Here is a 20,135-nt window from a genome sequence, read left to right as displayed (position 1 = left end):
AACATCAAAGATTCAACATGATTACATACAGAGAGCTTTTTATTTGTAATTTGTAAGAATATGAAAACAGCAAAATAATAAAAATGTATAAAAGCAACATTCATGTGGAACATGAGATTTAGTCAGGGTGGTACTGGGGGGGTCAGCTGGTAATGATCACTGGAGGTGGATATAACAAATCTGCCCTGTTGCCCCTGAGGTTAAATGCATTCATATGTTCAGTGTGAGGCGAATAACTGGCAACACACAGTGTATATCAATAAACACAAAGATGTGGACTGATGGTTTATACCACACACAGAAAACTACAAGTATGCTAGTCTGATCTCCACTCCATGTTGTATTATAAAATCCATGCATTACACTGGAGGAGAGTGTGGTTAATAATAATCTCTATAATCTCAATATAGTCTCATTTAATTGTTTTGTTAATGTATATGTGCTGTGCTGAGCGGCAGTGAGGCCAGTGAGCGGCCACACAGTCCAGGCACCGAGCCAGCAGGAAGACATGTAAGAGTTCTCACATCATAACATACGTGAACTGTTAAGTGATTTGTTAATTCGAACATGTTCATTCATGTAAAGAGTCCTTTCAGCAGCCATCAGCACCACCAGCCATCCAGATGAAAAAATGTGACTGAGTTTAACTGAAGGTCTTAAATCTCATCTGGATTTTATCTGATACGAGACTCTCAGGATGAACAGTGGAACTGGGGCCTTCTGCCATAATAACTGATACATGAGCGTTACTAATAAATTGGATTAGTAGTTTTATTATGGGTTAGGTTAGGTTAAGTTTAATATCACATGTTGTGTCTCAGCAGACCTCAGCAAAGACCCAGAACTCAAGACGCAGTAATAAAACCCGGATCAGAACCGAGCGCTTAAGAAAACCTGCAGAATTCCTGTTCAGAGCTGTGGGACTTTGACTCAGGTGTGTCGTCTCGTCACTCCACAGGTGAGCTCCAGTGGGAGCAGAGAGGAGGAAGAACAAGGAGAAACGCTGATGATGGACTCTCTGAGGTTCTCATATGGCAAGAAGTCGGTGGCGTTTAGCTGAGAAGAAACTCATTCTGAAGCCCCACGTGGGGTGAGCCTGAAACAGCACCATCCACAGACTCGGTCTTTGGCTTCTTGGCATCTCCGTGCTGCAGGAGGCCTTTCCTGTACGCTTTCTGGATCACCGTCGCCGCTGCCTCCTCCTGTTTCCTCTGCAGAGTGCTGCTGATTGGCTCATCCGACACCTGCAGGTAACAACGCAAATGCAAATGATAAAACTGGTCTTTTCCATAATGATATCAGTGCTGTAACTGACTTAAGCTCCCGTTTAGTTTGCTTTGCAGAGAGCTGATTCTTTCCGACAGATAATGTTTGTGTCTTAACTATAAACTCTGTGACTGCTGTTCATCTGTGGGACATCATGACTTGTTGGACCCTCAGTAGTGTCTGCAGCACAGATTCTGTTTGTCGGTTATAATAATCAGCTCAAAACCTAAAACAAAATCAAGCAGACCTTAGACGAGTTGGCCAACTTTGCCTCCATTCTGGCTTTGAGGGAGTCCATCTCTTGTGAGTCCTCCAACACCTGCACACATACAGAGTGTAACAATAATGATGAAAACAAGAGGAAGAAGAAGAAGAAGAGGAATATGTGAACAGGTAATGTTACCTGTGTGGCGAGTTTGAGAAGGACGTCCACACAGTGGATCTTGTCTCCATGAAACAGAGGCAGATCCATGTGGATCAGTTTGATGGTGTTCGGTTTGGGAATCCTCAGAGGTTCCTGGAGGGCGTCGCAGAAATCTGACAGCTTGCTGTGGAGCACAGAACAGTCAGCTGTCATGCTCGAGTCCACGGGAGCTTTTCAGAGTCCGGTGATAACAAAGCATAGGACTGGGACTGTCCTACCCTGTGACCAGGGACCAGGTCCCTCTCTGTTGTTACCGGGTTTGGTCACAGATACTGGTACCACAACAAACATGGACACCAACCAGCACCTTCAACTGTTTACGTGCAGAGATCTTGGACGGGTCTTTGTGTCCAGCTGCAGAGGGATTTAGAGCTGACGGGCCTTGTAAAGCCAAGCTAACTTCTAGTGAAGCTGTTTTATTTCAGTTTTAGTTTCATTGCTCCGCCAATGAAAAAAAGCTTTATGTGTCAGTAAAATCAGACTCAGCAGTCTGATGTTGTTATTAAACTGTCTGCCTTCCCCCAGAGATCCCTGGGTGGACCCACAACCAGCCATGTTATGTTGTTTTCCTCTAATCTAAGCTTTAACAACATCCCATTGTTTCAAAACTTTTCATTATTCTCTGACTTGAAGAAGGTTACACATGCGAGAGTCAGACTCACCTGTACGGTATGAACTGCGAACCGTCGGGGTCAAACTTCCTCCAGGTTTTACAAAACCTCTGCAGGTCTTTGTCACTCAGTGCCTCGGAGTTGAAGGTCTCCAGGATGACAGCGATGTAAAGGTGGACCGCCAACAGGAAGGACAGGAAGATGTGGGTGGTGAAGAAGATGATGCCCGCCGTCGGGCTGCCACAGTCCCCTCTGACCGCCGTTCCCGGGTTCTCTGTGTAGGGGTCGCAGTCTGGAGGCGTGTTCATGATGGGAAGCAGCAAACCACTCCATCCTCCTGACTTGCTGATAAACAGCAAACAGATCATGCTGCTCCAAAACGTCTCAAAGTTGTACATGTCGTCAATCGCGTACTGCTTCTTCACGTAGGCAAAGTTAAACATGCCGAGGATGGAGAAGGTGACCTTGATGATGAGGAGGAGGAAGCAGATGTTGAAGAGGGCAGGAAGTGACATTACCAAGGCCAGCAGCAGCTTCCGGACACCCCTGATCCAGCGAATGAGATGGAGGATCCGACAAATACGAACAAATCGGAACATAGTGAATAAAACCGGCGATACAAAGTACTTCTCCAAGAGGTCAGAGATGAACAAGCCTGAAGGACGGACAAGACAGAAAGAAAGACAGAATGTTCATGTCTTCAAGTCTTACACCGACTGTACGTGATCTCTTAAAGTGAAGTGAGTGGATTTCTTTTTCTGTGACTGTGCTTTTCAAACTGCAGACATGAAGGTGTGGAGGCTGAAACGGTCTAATAGAACGTCGAATCTTCGTCGTGGGCGTGATCAAAAAAAATCGGGTCTCACTCTGTCACATTTAATAATCTGTTCTTCAGATCTGAGAGGAATGAATTAAGTCAACTAAGTGGATCAAAGTGTTGTACACAGACGTGATGATGACATCACCACGTGAACACTCACCTGCGAAGCTCACAATGACCACCACGAAGTCGAGGATGTTCCAGCCGCTGCTGAAGTAGTGCCGTCTGAACACGATGATCTTCAGAATGAACTCTATGAAGAAGATGGTGATGAAGAGGAAGTGCAGCCAGTAGAGGACGATTTCTTTCTCCATGTTCTGCTCCGGTGTCTCCACCATCAGAGTCGCCATGTTCAGGCAGATCACCACCACCATGGACACTTCGAAACACGGCTTGGTCACCAGGTCGTAGAGCCAAGCCTGGCACCCATTCTGAGGACACAGACAGTGAAATGTGGAAGGAGGTGAAGTGCAGCACGGCACAGCGGTTTGCGCTGCCGCCTCACAGCAAGAGGGTTTCAGGATCGAGTCCCAGTCTGAGACTTTCTGCGTGGAGTTTGCATGTTCTCCCTGAACCTGTGTGGGTTTTCTCCGGGTTCTCCGGCTTCCTCCCACAATCCCAAAAACCATGCACATCAGGGTAACTGGCTGCTCTACATTGACCCGAGGTGCGTGTCCAGGGTGAACCCCGCCTCTCGCCTCTCAGCTGGGACAGGCTCCAGCCCCCCCTCAACCGTGACGGATAAGCAGGTATAGAAGATGGATGGATGGAGTTTATTCTGAACTCATCCTCAGTTTGCTTGTAAATTTAATCCTAAATTATTTTGACCCTCAGAAACAGGGACAGAAAGAGACAAAGACAAAGCTGAACTAATGCTGTGTGGAATTAAGTTAAATTTATTTTCACTTCTAAATTCAGATCAGATTCACGTCAACTGAAACCAGTTAAACAGCATCAAAAGCACATTTAAATCCAATATGAACTCTGATCTGAACTCCTCGCTTGTATTTACTGTGTGGTTTGGACACGGAGAGACAGGAAGTGAGTGGACCCACCTGAGGTCGGGGCACAGGTTCCTGGGGTTTCATGCAGAACAGCTTCATGGCCTTGGCACATTTCTGCTGCTCCTCCGTCATGAAAAGATGTCTTCCTCCAAAGTAAAGACAAAAATAAAGACAGACGTGAACACAAACTACAGACATTAAGACAATTAAGTAAATCCAATGAGAACATTCATCACTGACTGAAGTTTTAGACTTTCTGAGAACAGAACTCCTGAACTGACGACTTGTCCCCCAGCCTGTCTGTCATGTCACTGAGTACAAAGGCCTATCCCGTCCCTCAACCTGTCTGTCTCTCAGCATGTCTGCGTGTCACTGAGTGCAGAAACGTATCTTGTCTTTCTGCAGCTCGTCGATGAGGATTCTGATGAAGAAGATCATGGTGAAGAAGCAGCTGATCATGAACAGGACCAGGTACATGTACATGTACACGTTGTACTCATAGACCGGCTGAGACTCCACCTACACACACACACACACACGCACACACACACTACAGTCACTTTTCCTGTTGTTATGACAGAAATATTTTACTTTTTTTAACTGAACCAGAACCAGAACCAGAACCAGTATCAAGACCAGTAAAGCAGTAAACAGTTGGTGTACTGACCTCTCTGGAGTCCACGGATGCATACACGATGTCCATCCACTCTGATGCCCACTGACAGACAAACAACACAGAACCTCATGATAAAAACACTAAATTTAAACTTGGAATCGTTCAGTTTGTTTGAACTGTCAGCCATCATGGAAGTGATTCAGCCTCTGGACACTCGTCTCACATTTGAGACGACTCAGACTGCTGATTTACTGTTTGCTTCTGATTTGAATCATAAAACTCATCTGGTAAAACTGGATTTAATTGTAGTGTTTCAGTGTTTTAGGTTCTAAACTTAATTTTAATGATATTTTACAACATATGAAAGGTTTTACAGGACCTGCTGAACAGCGTAAAGTGAAAGCCTTTAAACATTCGTTCACTTTTAATTGTCTCTGGCTCAGACTGAATCACTTCCTGTGTGCTTGTGCTTGCTCACACTGACCAGGTGCACCAGCGACAGGTAACCATTCGCCACGTTGTCGTAGTGGATCTTCACGCTCTTCCAGCGGACTTCAGTGAAGTTTTGCATTATCAGGCTGAAACAGTCGCTCTTGTTGTTCACTAAGTCATTTGTGAAGTATTCCTCTGACGTCTCATTGAAGCAGTAGAAAAACTTTCCGGCAAACAGATTCACACCCAGAGTGGCGAAGAGCAACCAGACGGTCAGAGTCACCAGCAGTGCGCTACACATGGACGGGACGGTCCGGACCAGAACCTGCACAACCAGCTGCACGCAGACGGGTAGAGAGTGAGACGTGTGACGACACAAAGCTCGTCTGCTGTGTGCGTGTCTGTCTGTGTTTAAAGTGCATGTCTCACCCTCGCGCCCTTGAAGCGAGACAGGGCCCTCAGGGGACCCAGAGCTCTGAGAGAACCGAAGGCTCCCAGGTCAGGGAATCCCAACATGCTGGCTATCAGACACACCAAAAACACCTGGAAGGTACAACACAGCTGCTGATGACATCATGTCTCAGGTGAGCGAGAAGTTTAAACAGTTCAAAGTTTAAGCCCTCTTCTTCTCTTCCTCTCTGAGAGTCAGCTCTTCAGTCCCATCTCATAAATATGAAGCTTTAACTGGAGCATCAGTCCAGTTGCTATGGTTATCTGCACATTAACCTCGAAGTGAAATTGTTAAACCTCAACAACTTCCACCCAATCAGAGGGCAGATCCTCCGAGGTAAAACAAACGCAGGCTGCTGCCTGTTCACAGTTCATCAATATATTACCATTAATCACTGTTATTGATCGTGTCCTTACGTCTAAGACGAGGAAATCGAGCCAGCACCAGGCATCGGTGAAGTACTTCCTGAGTCCGAAGGCGATCCACTTGAGAAGCATCTCCAGCAGGAACAGGTAGGTGAACACCTGATCTGCTGTCTCCACAACCATCCTTAAGAGCGGACGAGTGTGCAGGTGAACGTCCTCAAACATCTGTTAACACAGAGACACCCGTTAGCACCTGCACAGGTGTGTGAGGTCCAGAAGCCAGCGTGAGCTCTACATGCAGAAACATCAGTGAGGATAAGAATAAAATGCTGTTTGTGTTTACCATAGCCACACTGCTCAGCAGGATGATGAACACAATGAAGATCTCAAAGTATCTGTGTTGTACGATTAAGAGACAGGCTCTCCTGAAGTGAGACCAGGACCTCCCTCCACCCCGGGACGTGTCCAGGAACGGACAGCAGCTGTAACATTCTGAAACAGACAGAGTAATCAGAGCTGTTATTGATCGCTGATCGGCCCTTCGGAGTCTTTACAGAGCGACTCGTACCGTCACTGCAGCAGTCCTCAGGCGTGTTGCCTTCATGACCTCCTTTGCCTTCATTCTGCCGGACTTCAGGATGCTTCTGCACGTCGTTGTTCTACACAAATAAAGAAGTTTTATAAGCATCGTCATCCTTACAAACATTTCACCAGGAATGGTGATGTGACGTCATCAACAGCAAAATGGACATGACAGGAGGACACCAGTCATCAGCTGGACACAGTCGCCACCTAGTGTGTGTGTGTGTGTGTGTGTGTGTGTGTGTGTGTGTGTGTACAGCTTCCATTAGAGAAATGTGATATGAAAGTGTTTATGTACTGTTTATTTTCTCCTTTGGCGGTTCATTTGTTGGCTGCTCTTTGCACTGTCTGTACTGTCAGTTGTGGTGAGGACTGAAACATTAAGTATGAAGAAGCTGAGTGCTTTAGGCAGGAGTCGGCCTGGTCCTGTTCCAGACACTATGGTTTGGTTTGAGGAGAAACGCTGCAAAAGAACAGAATATGGTTTACGTCTTTATTTTCTTCTTTATCATCAGACGTCTTGAATTCGATCTCGGGCTCGGGCATGGCGATGGGGGCCTGCGGGGACTCAGTGATGTAATATTTGTTTCCGCTGAGGGCTTTGACCTCTGACACCGGCGGCTCTGACGACACAAAGTTCAAGGCCAGGTACTCCTTCCTGTTGTCCTCCTTACTGCTGACCTCTAACAATCAAATGTATAATATTCAGTATTCAAATCAAAAAGTTTCAGCTTGCAGTCATTTTTAATGGTTTCATCGAAAAATAAAAAAAAACAGAGCTGAAAATCAAACCAGAAATATCAAGAAATGAATAACACGAACTCTTAAAACAGACTAACTACAAAAAATAATAAAAATAAAATGATACCAACAAACAAAAGCCGATCAGCTCTGAACAACTTCAGTGATGGGTGGTCATTAAATCAAGCCTTCAGTTCCGGGTCTCGCCCTACCTGTGTGCTCGGACTTGACGGGGCTCCTCTTGGTCCAGCCAACAGCTCTTTTGATCTGGCTTATGGCGAGGTGCAGGTTGTTTTTCTCCTCTTCTTCAGGAGCCACCAGATTAACACTGCTGAACGAGCTCAGCAAGAAGGACAGGAACAGATTCAGGATCTGAAAGAAGAGCAGAAGCAAGAGCAGCTTAGTACCTAAAACCACGCAGAGAATCAGGACCTGCAACAAGACTAGGAACAGAGTGGGGACATGAAACAAGATCATAATGTAACATAAGAACTGATCCAAGAACAGCAGCAGGTTAAATACCTGAAACAAAGTCTAGAACAAAGTGAGGAACATATTCAAGGCCTGCATCAGTGCTGGATTAGTGATTAGTAACCAGGCTCAGGTCACAAGGTCTCTACCTGCAGAGACTCACCAGCAGGTTTCCGATGATCACAACCATCATGAAGAAGATCAAACACCTGGTCTGACCTGCGACCTCCATACAGTCCCACAAGACCTCAATCCACTGTCCATGGAGGGACCTGACAATGATGAGGAAGGAGTGGAAGTAATCGTGCATGTGCCAGCGAGGAAGCTCACAATCAAGCGCGATACGACAAACGTTGTCCACGTAGTCTTGCTGGAACAGCTGCATGCCAACCGCGGCGAAGGTGAAGACCCCCATGAGCAGCAGAATGGTCGGGCTCCTCAGAGCTCGCACCGAAGTCCAGACGGTCTTCAGCAGCATGTGGAATGCCGGCCACCACCTGGCCAGCCTGAACACTCGCATCTGTACAACAGACCGCTTAGGAGAAAGACAGGTGAGGAGACAGACAGGGGAGGAGGCAGACATGTAAAGAGACAGACAGGGGAGGAGGCAGACATATAAAGAGACAGACAGGGGAGGAGGCAGACATATAAAGAGACAGACAGGGGAGGAGGCAGAATGGTGAGGAGACAGACAGGTGAGGAGATAAACAGGTGAGGAGGCAGACAGGTGAGGAGATAAACAGGTGAGGAGGCAGACAGGTGAGGAGGCAGACATATAAAGAGACAGACAGGGGAGGAGGCAGAATGGTGAGGAGACAGACAGGTGAGGAGATAAACAGGTGAGGAGGCAGACAGGTGAGGAGATAAACAGGTGAGGAGACAGACAGGGGAGGAGGCAGACATATAAAGAGACAGACAGGGGAGGAGGCAGACATATAAAGAGACAGACAGGGGAGGAGGCAGACATATAAAGAGACAGACAGGGGAGGAGGCAGAATGGTGAGGAGACAGACAGGTGAGGAGATAAACAGGTGAGGAGGCAGACAGGTGAGGAGATAAACAGGTGAGGAGGCAGACATATAAAGAGACAGACAGGGGAGGAGGCAGACAGGTGAGGAGACAGACAGGTGAGGAGACAGACAGGGGAGGAGGCAGACAGGTGAGGAGACAGACAGGTGAGGAGACAAACAGGTGAGGAGGCAGACAGGTGAGGAGGCAGACATATAAAGAGACAGACAGGTGAGGAGGCAGACAGGTGAGGAGATAAACAGGTAAGGAGGCAGACATATAAAGAGACAGACAGGGGAGGAGACAGACAGGTGAGGAGACAGACAGGTGAGGAGACAGACAGGGGAGGAGGCAGACAGGTGAGGAGACAGACAGGTGAGGAGACAAACAGGTGAAGAGGCAGACAGGTGAGGAGGCAGACAGGTGAGGAGACAAACAGGTGAAGAGACAGACAGGTGAGGAGGCAGGTAGACAGCGTTGGATAGTAAACTCAATTCATGATGGTAAAGATGTACTGACAAACACAGACAGGCCAGCCACGTCACCAAACGCCAGCTCCAGCAGACTGAGGACAACGATGATGCTGTCGTAGACGTTCCAGCCCACCTGCACATAACACATAACACAGCAACAGAAGAGAAGGAAGAACAAGTTACGAACCGATCAGCCGTCAGTTGTCATCACTGAGCTGGTAGCAAAACAGGAAGTCTTGCCTGGAAGTAGCTGTAAGGGTCCAGTGCCACAATTTTAATGACCATCTCAGCTGTGAAGATGGCTGTGAATACCTGAGGGAGGTGGGAGGTCAGAGGTCAGAGGCCAGGGTTAGGATACTGAGCATTCAGACATATTATTGATTCATCCTTCAGCTTTTGGATTCCAACATGAACACTGATCACATTAACAGTCTGTGAGTTTACTTTTTGCTGACACTGACCAGATGAGCGAGAGCCAGGTGCTCTTCGAACTCAGCCGTCATTGGGTAATGCTCCAATGCCATGAAGATGATGTTGGTGATGAGGCAGATGACAATCCCAAGGTCAAAGAACGGGTTCATGACTAAGGCGCGGAGCCACTGTTTGAGCCACCGCCAGCAGCCGCAACAGTTCCACTTCAGGAAGAGGTCGGCGAAGGCCAGCCAACATGGAGAACACGATTTCTGGTCCCCAGACTCTGAAACACAGAGCTGACTGAGTTGAGATCATGGAGAGCAAAGTCCAGGAACACGCTTAGCGAGACTGGTGAAAGAAATGCTGAATGAGAGACAGGAAGTGATTCATGACTTTTCAACTTTTTTAGTATTAATTTGTATTAACCAGAAATGTTACAAATTAAGATGTGTGTGCATGTGTGTGTGTGTGTGTGTGTGTGTGTGTGTGTGTGTGTGTGTGCAGATACCCTCCTTGGCAGTACCTTTTTGCTCATGGCTCTCCTTGCTTTCGCCGTTTTGTTTCTCTGAGAGCGCCGCCCTGCAGGATTCCGGCTGTAATAACAACACACAGACATTCAAAGCTTTACTTGAAACCACCAGTTAGAATGACAAAGTCTCTTAACAGAACAGACTTCCTGTTACACCTAAAAAGGTGTAAAACACACACTAACAGTCACGTTGTGTCCGAGGCTGCCAAACATCAGAATGAAGATGATGCAATGATCTCACCTCCTCTTCCTCTCTCTTCTTCAGCGCCTCCACAATCTGACTGAACTCTTCTTCTTTCTGTCTGGCCTCGGCAGCCTTGACCTCCTCCTGTTCACTAAACACCATGGCAGCCACCACCAGGATGAGGCTGGAGAGGAAGAAAGAGCCGGGGAAGACGATCAGGACGAAGAAGGCCAGGTAGAATTTACCTGCTGCTCGTAACGTCTGCAGACAGACAGGTGAGGAGAGAGGGAGAGAGAGACACAGATAGAGACAGACAGACAGGGAGTGAGGATGAGGAGGGAGAGACAGACATCATCTTTCTCCTGAGTGATCTAATGGGGCATCAGAATGTTATTTAAAGTAATTCCAGGTGGCATCAGAGAACACAGTGAAACCAGTGAAGCCAGTCTGAGTGCTGGGACCAGTTTGTTACTGACCAACATCATCAGGTTTTCCCAGAAGTCATAAGCCAACAGTCTGATCAGAGACAGCAGAGACCAACCAAATGAGTCGTAGCTGGTGTAGCCGTAGGATGGGTTTCTCCCGCCCCTCATGCAGGTGAAACCCTCCGGACAGCGCCTGAATGCATCATCAGAGTTCATCATCATCATCATCATCATCATCGTCGTCACCACTGTTATTATTATTTGTATAATATCTGTGTTTGAGGCAGTCATGTGAACGTACCCAGCGTCAGAGCTGTTTCCACACAGCAGAGCATCAAGTTGACCAGGAATGTAGTAAAAATTTTCTACGAGCGAGACAGACAGACAGACAGACAGACAGACAGACAGACAGACAGCAGTTAGGTCTGAATGTAGTCTGTGTTGAATATTCTGATAACGTTTAAAATATCCTGGGAACACGGTTATTTCCTGTTCTGCACTGGTTTGGCATGTTGACAAGCACCCTGGAAGTGGGTCCGGCCTCAGGGGGGCTGATGGAAGCCAGTTTTCTGACAGGAAACCACAGTACCGAGGTGATTTCTCTCTGAGCAGGACTCCAGTGCAGGAGGCGATGAAGGCACGACAGGTTCAGGCGAGGTGACCTTCACACTTTACTGAGAATGTTAAATGTCAGATTCTGAATGTTTTAAACTAAATTTTAGACATCATTGCTCTCTTTTTCAAAATTTTCTGCTTGGCTTAGGTAGTCCTGCTGTTTTGTTGTTTTGCACAGTGACCTCATCAAACAGGCCTTAAGAGACGCCACCTGATGTTGTCAGCATGTGAGCTGCTTTCTGATGTCATACATCTGGGGGGGGGGGTTGATACATAATTTAACACTGAGGTTGACCAATAAGCTTTGTGTCTGTGAAATACAAACACTAAACATAACTTTCATACCAGAGTTTTTCATGTATGCGTTGAAATCAAAATTGCTGCTTCCTCCTTCGCTGTCATGGTAACCAGGGGTGAAGCCAGCATTGGCGGTCACGTTGCTGGGCGGCGGAAATAAGACGCATTTCTGCTTCAGATTTCCCATGAAGAGCTGCAAACCAATCGTACTGAAGATGCTGAGACAGAGCACGATCAGGGCAAGGACACCTGCAAGCCTCTTCACTGATTGGACAAGAGCTCCAGCAGTTGATTTCAGGCCTGAGGGAAAGGAGCAGGGTTTAATTGAAATCGACCAGTTGGTGACATGAGATTATAAATGTACTTAGACCTAACGCACACACACACACACACACACACACACACACACACACTGACCTGAGAAGAGCGGGATGATCTTCAGTACCAGAGAGGCTGTCCACAGCGCAAACAAATCCCTTACATGTACAAGCTGTGACACATATCTGAAACACACAAACACTCGAACACATCATCACCATCATCACCATCATCACCATCGTCAGGCTGAGCTGACTGATCATATGTCCTGTGGGAGACAACGACAACATCAACAACAAGAAGGTTCAACCACAAACAGATGAAAAGAGACATAAAAGCTTCAGAAAACAGAAAATAACAACAGAGAAACAAAGAAAAGCAAAGTGACTACGACTATTAAAGCACAGCTGAAAGGTCTCCTATAAGTTAAATACGAGACAGTGAAAGTGAGCTTATTATGTCATCATCTCAAGACTGGGAGACCATCAGTCTGATATTGTGCTTTGATTAAAGATGTTTTTAACTGTGTGTCTCTCTGAGCCTGAAGTCTGTGGTCAATACGTAGCTATCAGATGTATTATTGATTATTACCCCGTGATGATGACTACGACATCCAGCCAGTTCCAAGGGTCTCTGACGAAGGTGAATTTTCCGACACAGAAGCCTCTGGAAACGACCTTCAAGATGAGTTCAAACATGTAGATGGCTGTGAACACTAATCTGTTTAAAGAAACAAAAACACTTAATATTTATGAACATCAATAAAAAATAAAAACTGAGCTGTTTAAATGTAACACCGGAACAAATCAGTACAGAAGATGAAACGCACTGATGTACTGCAAAACCAGTTAATACACGGCACAGAGCTGGAGAGGGCGAGTTAGTCAGAAAGTCTCACTAAGACTAAGAGCTCTTTCACCTCTGACAACAACGTAACGCCAGTCGTGACACGAGAGCTGCAAACAGTCAGACGACTGGTCGATTAGTCGACGGACAGAAATGGAGCTACTTTTTTGGACAATCTTTCAGCAGAAATACCAAAGAAATTATTTGATGATTTGATCCTTTTCTCTCTTTTATATCACAGTCAACCACATAAAATATTACACTGGCAAACGTCAAATACCAAATACCAAACCACCGTACCACGATATGAAAGGTACTTATTTTCTCATGTGAGTGAATACGGGTGGTGGGCTGACCATCCGATTGGATGTTGAACTTAAGATGTCAAATAATATGTGAGTCATTGAAATCTCATCATCTTATCAATGCAAACTGGTTTGTCAGTGATGAACTCTCATCTCTTCATAGCTGAGTTTATGTGTCGTTTAAGGGCAGGAGGGCTAATGCTGATTGTTGAGGGACACCTTTATGACCAATTTAAAACCCCCAAACTCGTCGGAAACACGGTCGTTAGCATCAGTAAAAAGCAAGTTTGTTCCCACTGTTGATCAGATTCCAAGAGCAGTTAAACCATCAGGATGTTGTGTTTGCTGGGCTGTGGCTGTAATGAATACAGCAGCCTCCAGGGGGCGCTAGCAGGATTCTTTTAAAATATTATTTTCTACTTTTATTTTATGGGAGTTTTGTAAACACTGTGTCTTACAAACTGTTTCTTCCCCTCAGCCATCATATCATCTCCCTCATCTACTGCACATGTATATCCTGTTTCCATAATGTATATAATGTTTCCCATTTTTATTCTATTTTACTTATCTATTTAGGTTTTTATTTATTTATTTTTTTGTCTTCTTGGAGTTGCTTGCCTGTCTTGTCACAAGTACTCTGTGGTGAGGCTGAGTATATGACAGTAAAACTCTTTGAATCTTCAGTCCTCATTTCCTGAGAGCACAATTTCAAGTTAAAGTTCAAACCTTTGAGTCAGAGTTTCAACTTTGTGACTTTTCAACTGCTGTGAGACGACAGCTGTGTGAAGCATGAATGTCTGACCCTGAGGACAGACTGGCTCTTTGTTCCTGAGACACCCTGAACTTTAAATACTTTAGAATACAGTTTTAGGCTCTGAATCATCTTGTGTTTCCACACGAGAGCTGGAAATCAATGCTTCTTCTTTCTTCAGTCACATCACTGCTCTGTGTGTGTGTGTGTGTGTGTGTGTGTGTTAACTCACTTCACAGTAAAGTTCCATGCTGAATGATGACTTAGTGTCATGAACATGCTGCTGGTCAGGATCGTTAACACCATGAACAACCTGAATAAAGTTTTTGGTGTTAAGGAGAAACTCCAGACTACACACTAAGTGAAAAAAGACCCCATGAAGACACACAAAGAGACAATAAGCCTTTTTAAACAGCATGTTGGACTGCAGCGTGTGATAAAAGTGAGCCAGCAAACCGACATGTTGATGTGCTGATAACACGTTATGTGTGGGATTTAAAAAGCAGCTAGCTGCTGGACCCTGATGCTGTTGTGTTAAATGTCACGCCGTGGATCCAGAAAGCCAGAATGCGACCTAAAACCCCACACTGGGGCTGCTGTTGTTAATGAGGGGTCTTGGTTCGACAATATCACGCAGTCTCTGTGTAAAAAAGGCGACGAAGACACGCAGGACAGTCACAAAGAGACAAAAAATGACTACACAGAGAGGCAAAAGGACTCATTGGCCAGTCAGGGTGGAGTCCAGTGTGACTTCACAAAAGATATGAGTGACTGAGGATCTTGATGGCCACGGTCCTCAGGGGGTTGGACGGCCTCAGCAGGTAACAGGCTGGCTCAGCGTTAAATCTGTGGATGATGTTTCCTTTGCTGAGCACAATGAACGTCTACAGGTGAGACACAGTTGAGAGGTCGGAAAGACACAGGTAAGACACAGGTCTGAAGGACATAGGTCAGACGTCTGGCTTATAACTTCCATATGTGAACAATGTCTTAAAATCTAAACTGATGACATGTTTCGCAAGTCTGTCTTATTAGGCAGAGAGAGAGACCTTCTGTGATTGGTAGTAGGGATCCAGCTCCTCCAATGGGGTGTTCAAAAGCTCAGGAGGCGGGTCCCCGTAAAAGAATGGGAGGGGCTTTCCAGCCTCCAGGTCACTGGCTGGTTTGAACCGGTCTTTTTCCTCAACCTGTCAAGAGAGCAGACCAATCAGAGAGGAGTTTGAATGTCTTCTGCATTCTCTCACAAATCAAAGTTCTCAAACTGCCAGGCCCTTCTTTTGCTGACAAAGATATTCTGATAACATTTCTTCTTCGAGTTTTGTGCAGCCGACAGGCCGATTTGATGAAGAGACTGGAACCCAACAGGGACAGAAATGTGTTGTTATTATTTTGTACCTCTTTGTTCCACTTCCTGTTCTCTCGCTCCTTCTCCTCTGCTTCATGTCGTCTTTGGATCTCTGTCAGTGAGGCTTGTGTGAAGCGTCTGAAGACATCTGTACCAACAGGGGGCAGCAGAGATGCCATTCTGGTATTCTGCAGTGCTGCCCGAACTCCTCCGTCATCTTGCAACTGTTTCCTGTGGCGAGAAGTGACTGAATGACCCATCATGAATGTACTGAGATCATAAATCAACTGAGAAGTCAGTTCATTTTCTCATAAGGCCACATACTTCTGTTTGAAACCAGTGGAGTCGCCCCCTGCTGGACATTAGACAGACTGCAGTTTTGATGCACATCCTGACAGCTCTGTTGCATTGTTATTGAGTCTATGGGTATGTGTGCATCTTGGTGCAGGAGGCATTCGAGCTGCTGAAGGCCTCCATTTTGATTCGATCTGGCTTTCCTTCTATTCGATCCAACTTGATGGGAACTTAATGGTACATCTATAGATAAGGTGCCGCCAGAACAAACTCAGATATGGGAATTATGCCATCTACCCTCAGATATATTCTGAAAACTCTTTTTTTTTTTTTTTGCTGTCTACATTAATTGAAAACAAAACAAAACATACTGAACACATAAAGGGCTGTGTTATCGGCACATCTGAAAATCAGCAAAACAGGTTGAATACATGCAGACAGAAACATGACGGCGCCACCTACAGTTAGATCAAATGATGCAAAAACACTCCTGTGAATGAACTGTGCATGGAGGAACACATTTTAAAAACACCAATGTTTCTGTCTGTATATACTGTAGATGATCTACTTTGGTCACAGGGGTCAGCTGAAGATCGCAGTCGTGGATCAGCGGTTAGGGTGTCGGACCCGTAACCGGTGGATTGCTGGTTCGATTCCCCGTCCCGGTGTCCATGGCTGAGGTACCCTTGAGCAAGGTACCTAACCCCCACTGCTCCCCGGGCGCTGCACGCGGTCGCCCACTGCCCCGGGTTTGCTGTGTGTGTGTGCACGTCACTTGGGTGGGTTAAATGCAGAGCACAAATTTCGTTGGAGTGAGTTCCCTCCAATGACAAAATATGTCACTTTCATCTTTTTTTTCATCTTTTTAAAAACCTAAGAGCTTCGATGCTCCTCTCTGGCACCAGGGGGAGACATAGTTTTTTCTTCTGATCATCATAAGATCATTATGTTCCTCATTTCCTCTCTGATGACATGATGATGTGTCTCCCCCTGGTGACAACACCACTGGCAAATGCTAATTTGTTTTCTCTTCAGCATGTCCTTTCGAATGTGTATACAGTGGTGTAAAATACATTTAGTAAAGTGATGTAATTAAGTATAAACTTGAAGTAAACTGGGAACTTATTATTATATTATTATATAACTTATATATTTTTAGAGTCAAATATTGTGTTGTTTTGTTTTGGTTACTGGCCCTGCGATTGACTGGCGACCAGTCCAGGGTGAACCCCGCCTCTCGCCCATAGTCAGCTGGGATAGGCTCCAGCTCCCCCGCGACCCTGACGGATAAGCGGTATAGAAAATGGATGGATGGATGGATGTTTTAATTACTTTTCAGATGACAGTTTTTCACCCCCTGATGCAGGCAGCAGCAGTGGACAGAAACACATTAATTCACATTTCCTTCTGTTCACTTTCTGGAACTTCAGTTAAAATACAGAGCAGCTCTCACTATCTGATCTATCTGAAAGAGGATGCAGTCATAACGGCCCTACACCCACCCGCATCGCCACAACACATAAGTAAGGATGTCGTTTGTTGATTTCACTTCTGCATTTAATAAAATAATTCCACACAAACTGGTTCAAAAATCGAGCAACTTTGGCCTCGACAGGTCACCATGTACACGGGTAAAGGTCTTCCTCAGGAACAGGCCCCAGAAGGTCAGGATGGGGGGCCACATGTCAAGCCCCTGAGCTTAAAGCACCAGAGGAGTGCGTCCTCAGTCCTTTCCTCTAGTCCCTCTTTGGGACATATGATTCAATTCAATTCAATTCAGTTTATTTATATAGCGCCAATTCACAACAAAAGTTATCTCATGACACTTTCCAATTAGAGCAGGTCTAGACCAAACTCTTTAATTAAATTGTAAAATAGAGAGAGCCCAACATTCCCCCTTGAGCAAGCACTTGGCGACAGTGGCGAGGAAAAACTGCCTTTTAGAAGGCAGAAACCTCGGGGGAGACCCCGGCTCAAGATGGGCGGCCATCTGCCTTGACCGGTTGGGTTGAGAGAGAGAGAGAGAGAGAGAGAGAGAGAGAGAGAGAGAGAGAGAGAGAGAGAGAGAGAGAGAGAGAGAGAGCAAGCAGGAGAGAGGCAGAGGGGGTGGGGTGTGAGAGAAGGAGCACACAAGCATCTCCCGGACCGAAACCGGAAGATGGTTCCATAGTAGAGGAGCTTGATAACTAAAGGCTCTGGTTCCCAATCTACTTTTGAGGACTCTAGGAACCACAAGCAGCCCTGCATTTTGGGAACGCAAAGTTCTGGTGGGATAATAGGGTACTATTAACTCTTTAAGATAGGATGGTGCCTGACCGTTCAGGGCTTTATAAGTGAGGAGGAGAATTTTAAAATCTATCCTGAATTTTACAGGTAGCCAATGTAGAGAAGCCAGAACAGGAGAAATATGGTCTCTCATGCTGGTTCTTGTCAGTAGTCGTGCTGCAGCGTTCTGGATTAGCTGGAGAGTCTTTATGGATTTACTGGGGCAGCCTGATAGAAGGGAGTTACAGTAATCCAGTCCAGATGTAATGAATGCATGGACTAATTTTTCTGCATCTTTCTGACTCAGGATGTGCCTAATCTTTCTCTATCTTCTCTGGTCAAAGATAACTCCTAGATTTCTTACAGTGGAGCTTGAGGCCACGGCTAAGCCATCTATCAATGCAATATCACTGCATAATTTATTTCTAAGGTGTTCGGGGCCCAGAACAAGAACAATATGACTGCTCACTTATTCACCTCACTGACGCCACTGCAGTAGGACTGATTATCAACAATAAAGAGACAGTCTACAGGGAGGTGGTCTTGTTCCCATAACAACCTGGACTTAAACACAACAAAAATAAAGATAATGGACTACAGGAGATCAAGGAGGGTCAGACACTCTGCTCTCCACATGCGTGGAGGGGAGGTAGAGAAGGCTGACGGCCTCAAATATCTCAGAGTCTGTGAGCTGACCTCACCTGGACCTGAAACATCTGCTATCAGGTGCAGAAGGCTCAACAGAGACTCTGTTTTCCCAGGAAGCTGAAGCAGGCTCGTCTCTTTCAAAACCTGCTGATTAACTTCTAATGAGCCCCAACTGAGAGCATCTTGACCTGCTGCTGCACTGTGAGGAGTGATGGGGACCCCCCGCCCCCCACTGACACGTACGCTGACTGGTGCCACAGGAAAGCCAGTTGTATTATAAAGTACCACACCCTCCGTGGACATGGACTGTTTACCCTCCTTCCCTCAGGAACAATTAGAACACACACAAACAGACTCCAAAACAGTTTTCTACACCAGCAGTCAAGTGTGTGACACCCTCACAGCCCAAAAAGACTTGTGGTCTTTGGCTGCTGAATGACGACAATCACAGCACCTGCACCTCATTATGTTTATTTTTTGTCTGAATGTCTTAATGCTACAGAGTTGCTGAAGTGTTTTTTCACTGTTTCTTATGACGATGACAATAAAGAATCAAAAGTAAGAATTTAAGACTTTGCAGTTAGAGCAGTTTAAAATCAGACTTACAGCTGTGAAGGAACGAGTCTTAGCTGATCGGCTCGCTCCAGAAGTGCTCCTCTCTCCTTCTTGCTCCTCCAAAACTCAAAAAGTGACATTTTTCTGCTCATCGCAGCTGCAGTCACCTGTCCTCTGCATACAACTGTTGCCACTGGCTTCACCTGTCCTCACTACCTGTCTGTCTTTTTGCTCTGTCTGTCTGTCTTACTGAATCTTCAGTCATCTGCCACTAGTTGTCTAACGTCACTGTTTTTATCTTCAGTGGGATCATCCAGAGTCATACATCTGCAGGGTTTCATCATTACGCTCGTGAATGTCGGCTCCCCCTCTGCTCTGAGGCTGTTGCTGTGGAAATGGTAATGTTTTGTCATCTGAAACGCTGCACCAACCCTATCTCTATATGACTCTACTCCCCACTCTATGTGTCCTGCTGGTCTCCATCTCCAGGCTATTGAGTATCTGCCAACATTCAGCTCTTCATCAGCAAAACACACACACACACACACACACACAGAGAGAGAGAGAGAGGACTGCTCACACACACTTCCTGTTGTCCACATTTCTTCAGCAGAACATTACAGCGTGTTCCTGGAAATACTGAAAGCATCGTTTACCGTGCACACACACACACGCAGACATTAGACAGAAGAAAAGAAACAAAGAATTGCACTGTTTGTTAATGAGAACTGTGGTCTTTGGTCTCTGTTCATCTCTGACTGCCAGCATTCATCTGTTCACACACCACACACACACATCTGTGTCCATGCAACATGCATCAACAAGCTGACCCAAAATGTGAGCACAAAACTTAAATGTAGATAACAGCCAAGTTAAATCTGATATCATGTGAGCTAAATGTACACAACATGCCAGCTAAATGCGCACGCAACATATGGGCTAAATCTGAGCGAAATGTAGACAACATGTGTACAGCATGCAAACCCCCTGCCATCAGACCCTTGAATAGTTTAAAAACTCCCCAGACATGCACCAGATGTTTAGTGAGCCCAGACCAACACGGTAAAATCATGGACATTG

At 45.9% G+C, this 20,135-nt stretch overlaps 1 protein-coding gene across 1 annotated transcript; it reads right to left on the bottom strand.

Moving 5' to 3' along the window:
• Nucleotides 1-21: 21 nt before the first annotated feature.
• LOC124061341 (sodium channel protein type 4 subunit alpha B-like) lies at nt 22-19,549 on the bottom strand. Its single transcript, XM_046393048.1, has 31 exons — nt 19,107-19,549; nt 15,344-15,524; nt 14,998-15,135; nt 14,714-14,832; nt 14,181-14,270; nt 12,638-12,766; nt 12,146-12,231; nt 11,777-12,028; nt 11,118-11,181; nt 10,868-11,009; nt 10,449-10,652; nt 10,202-10,271; nt 9,726-9,961; nt 9,505-9,576; nt 9,311-9,397; nt 7,947-8,318; nt 7,525-7,684; nt 7,061-7,254; nt 6,558-6,648; nt 6,333-6,481; nt 6,041-6,214; nt 5,603-5,716; nt 5,226-5,510; nt 4,793-4,843; nt 4,516-4,644; nt 4,177-4,278; nt 3,282-3,552; nt 2,353-2,956; nt 1,670-1,814; nt 1,514-1,585; nt 22-1,244 (listed from the first exon to the last, which is right to left on the bottom strand). Exons 1-31 carry the CDS (start codon nt 19,205-19,207, stop codon nt 1,053-1,055), a joined length of 5,076 nt encoding a protein of 1,691 aa, XP_046249004.1. The 5' UTR covers nt 19,208-19,549; the 3' UTR covers nt 22-1,052.
• Between the last annotated feature and the right edge of the window lie 586 nt (nt 19,550-20,135).

The sequence above is a fragment of the Scatophagus argus genome, chromosome 7, assembly GCF_020382885.2.
Source record: "Scatophagus argus isolate fScaArg1 chromosome 7, fScaArg1.pri, whole genome shotgun sequence".
NCBI classification, from domain to species: Eukaryota; Metazoa; Chordata; class Actinopteri; family Scatophagidae; genus Scatophagus; species Scatophagus argus.
The sequence above is the reverse complement of the archived record's forward strand: the minus strand, read 5'-3'. Positions and strand labels throughout refer to the sequence as shown.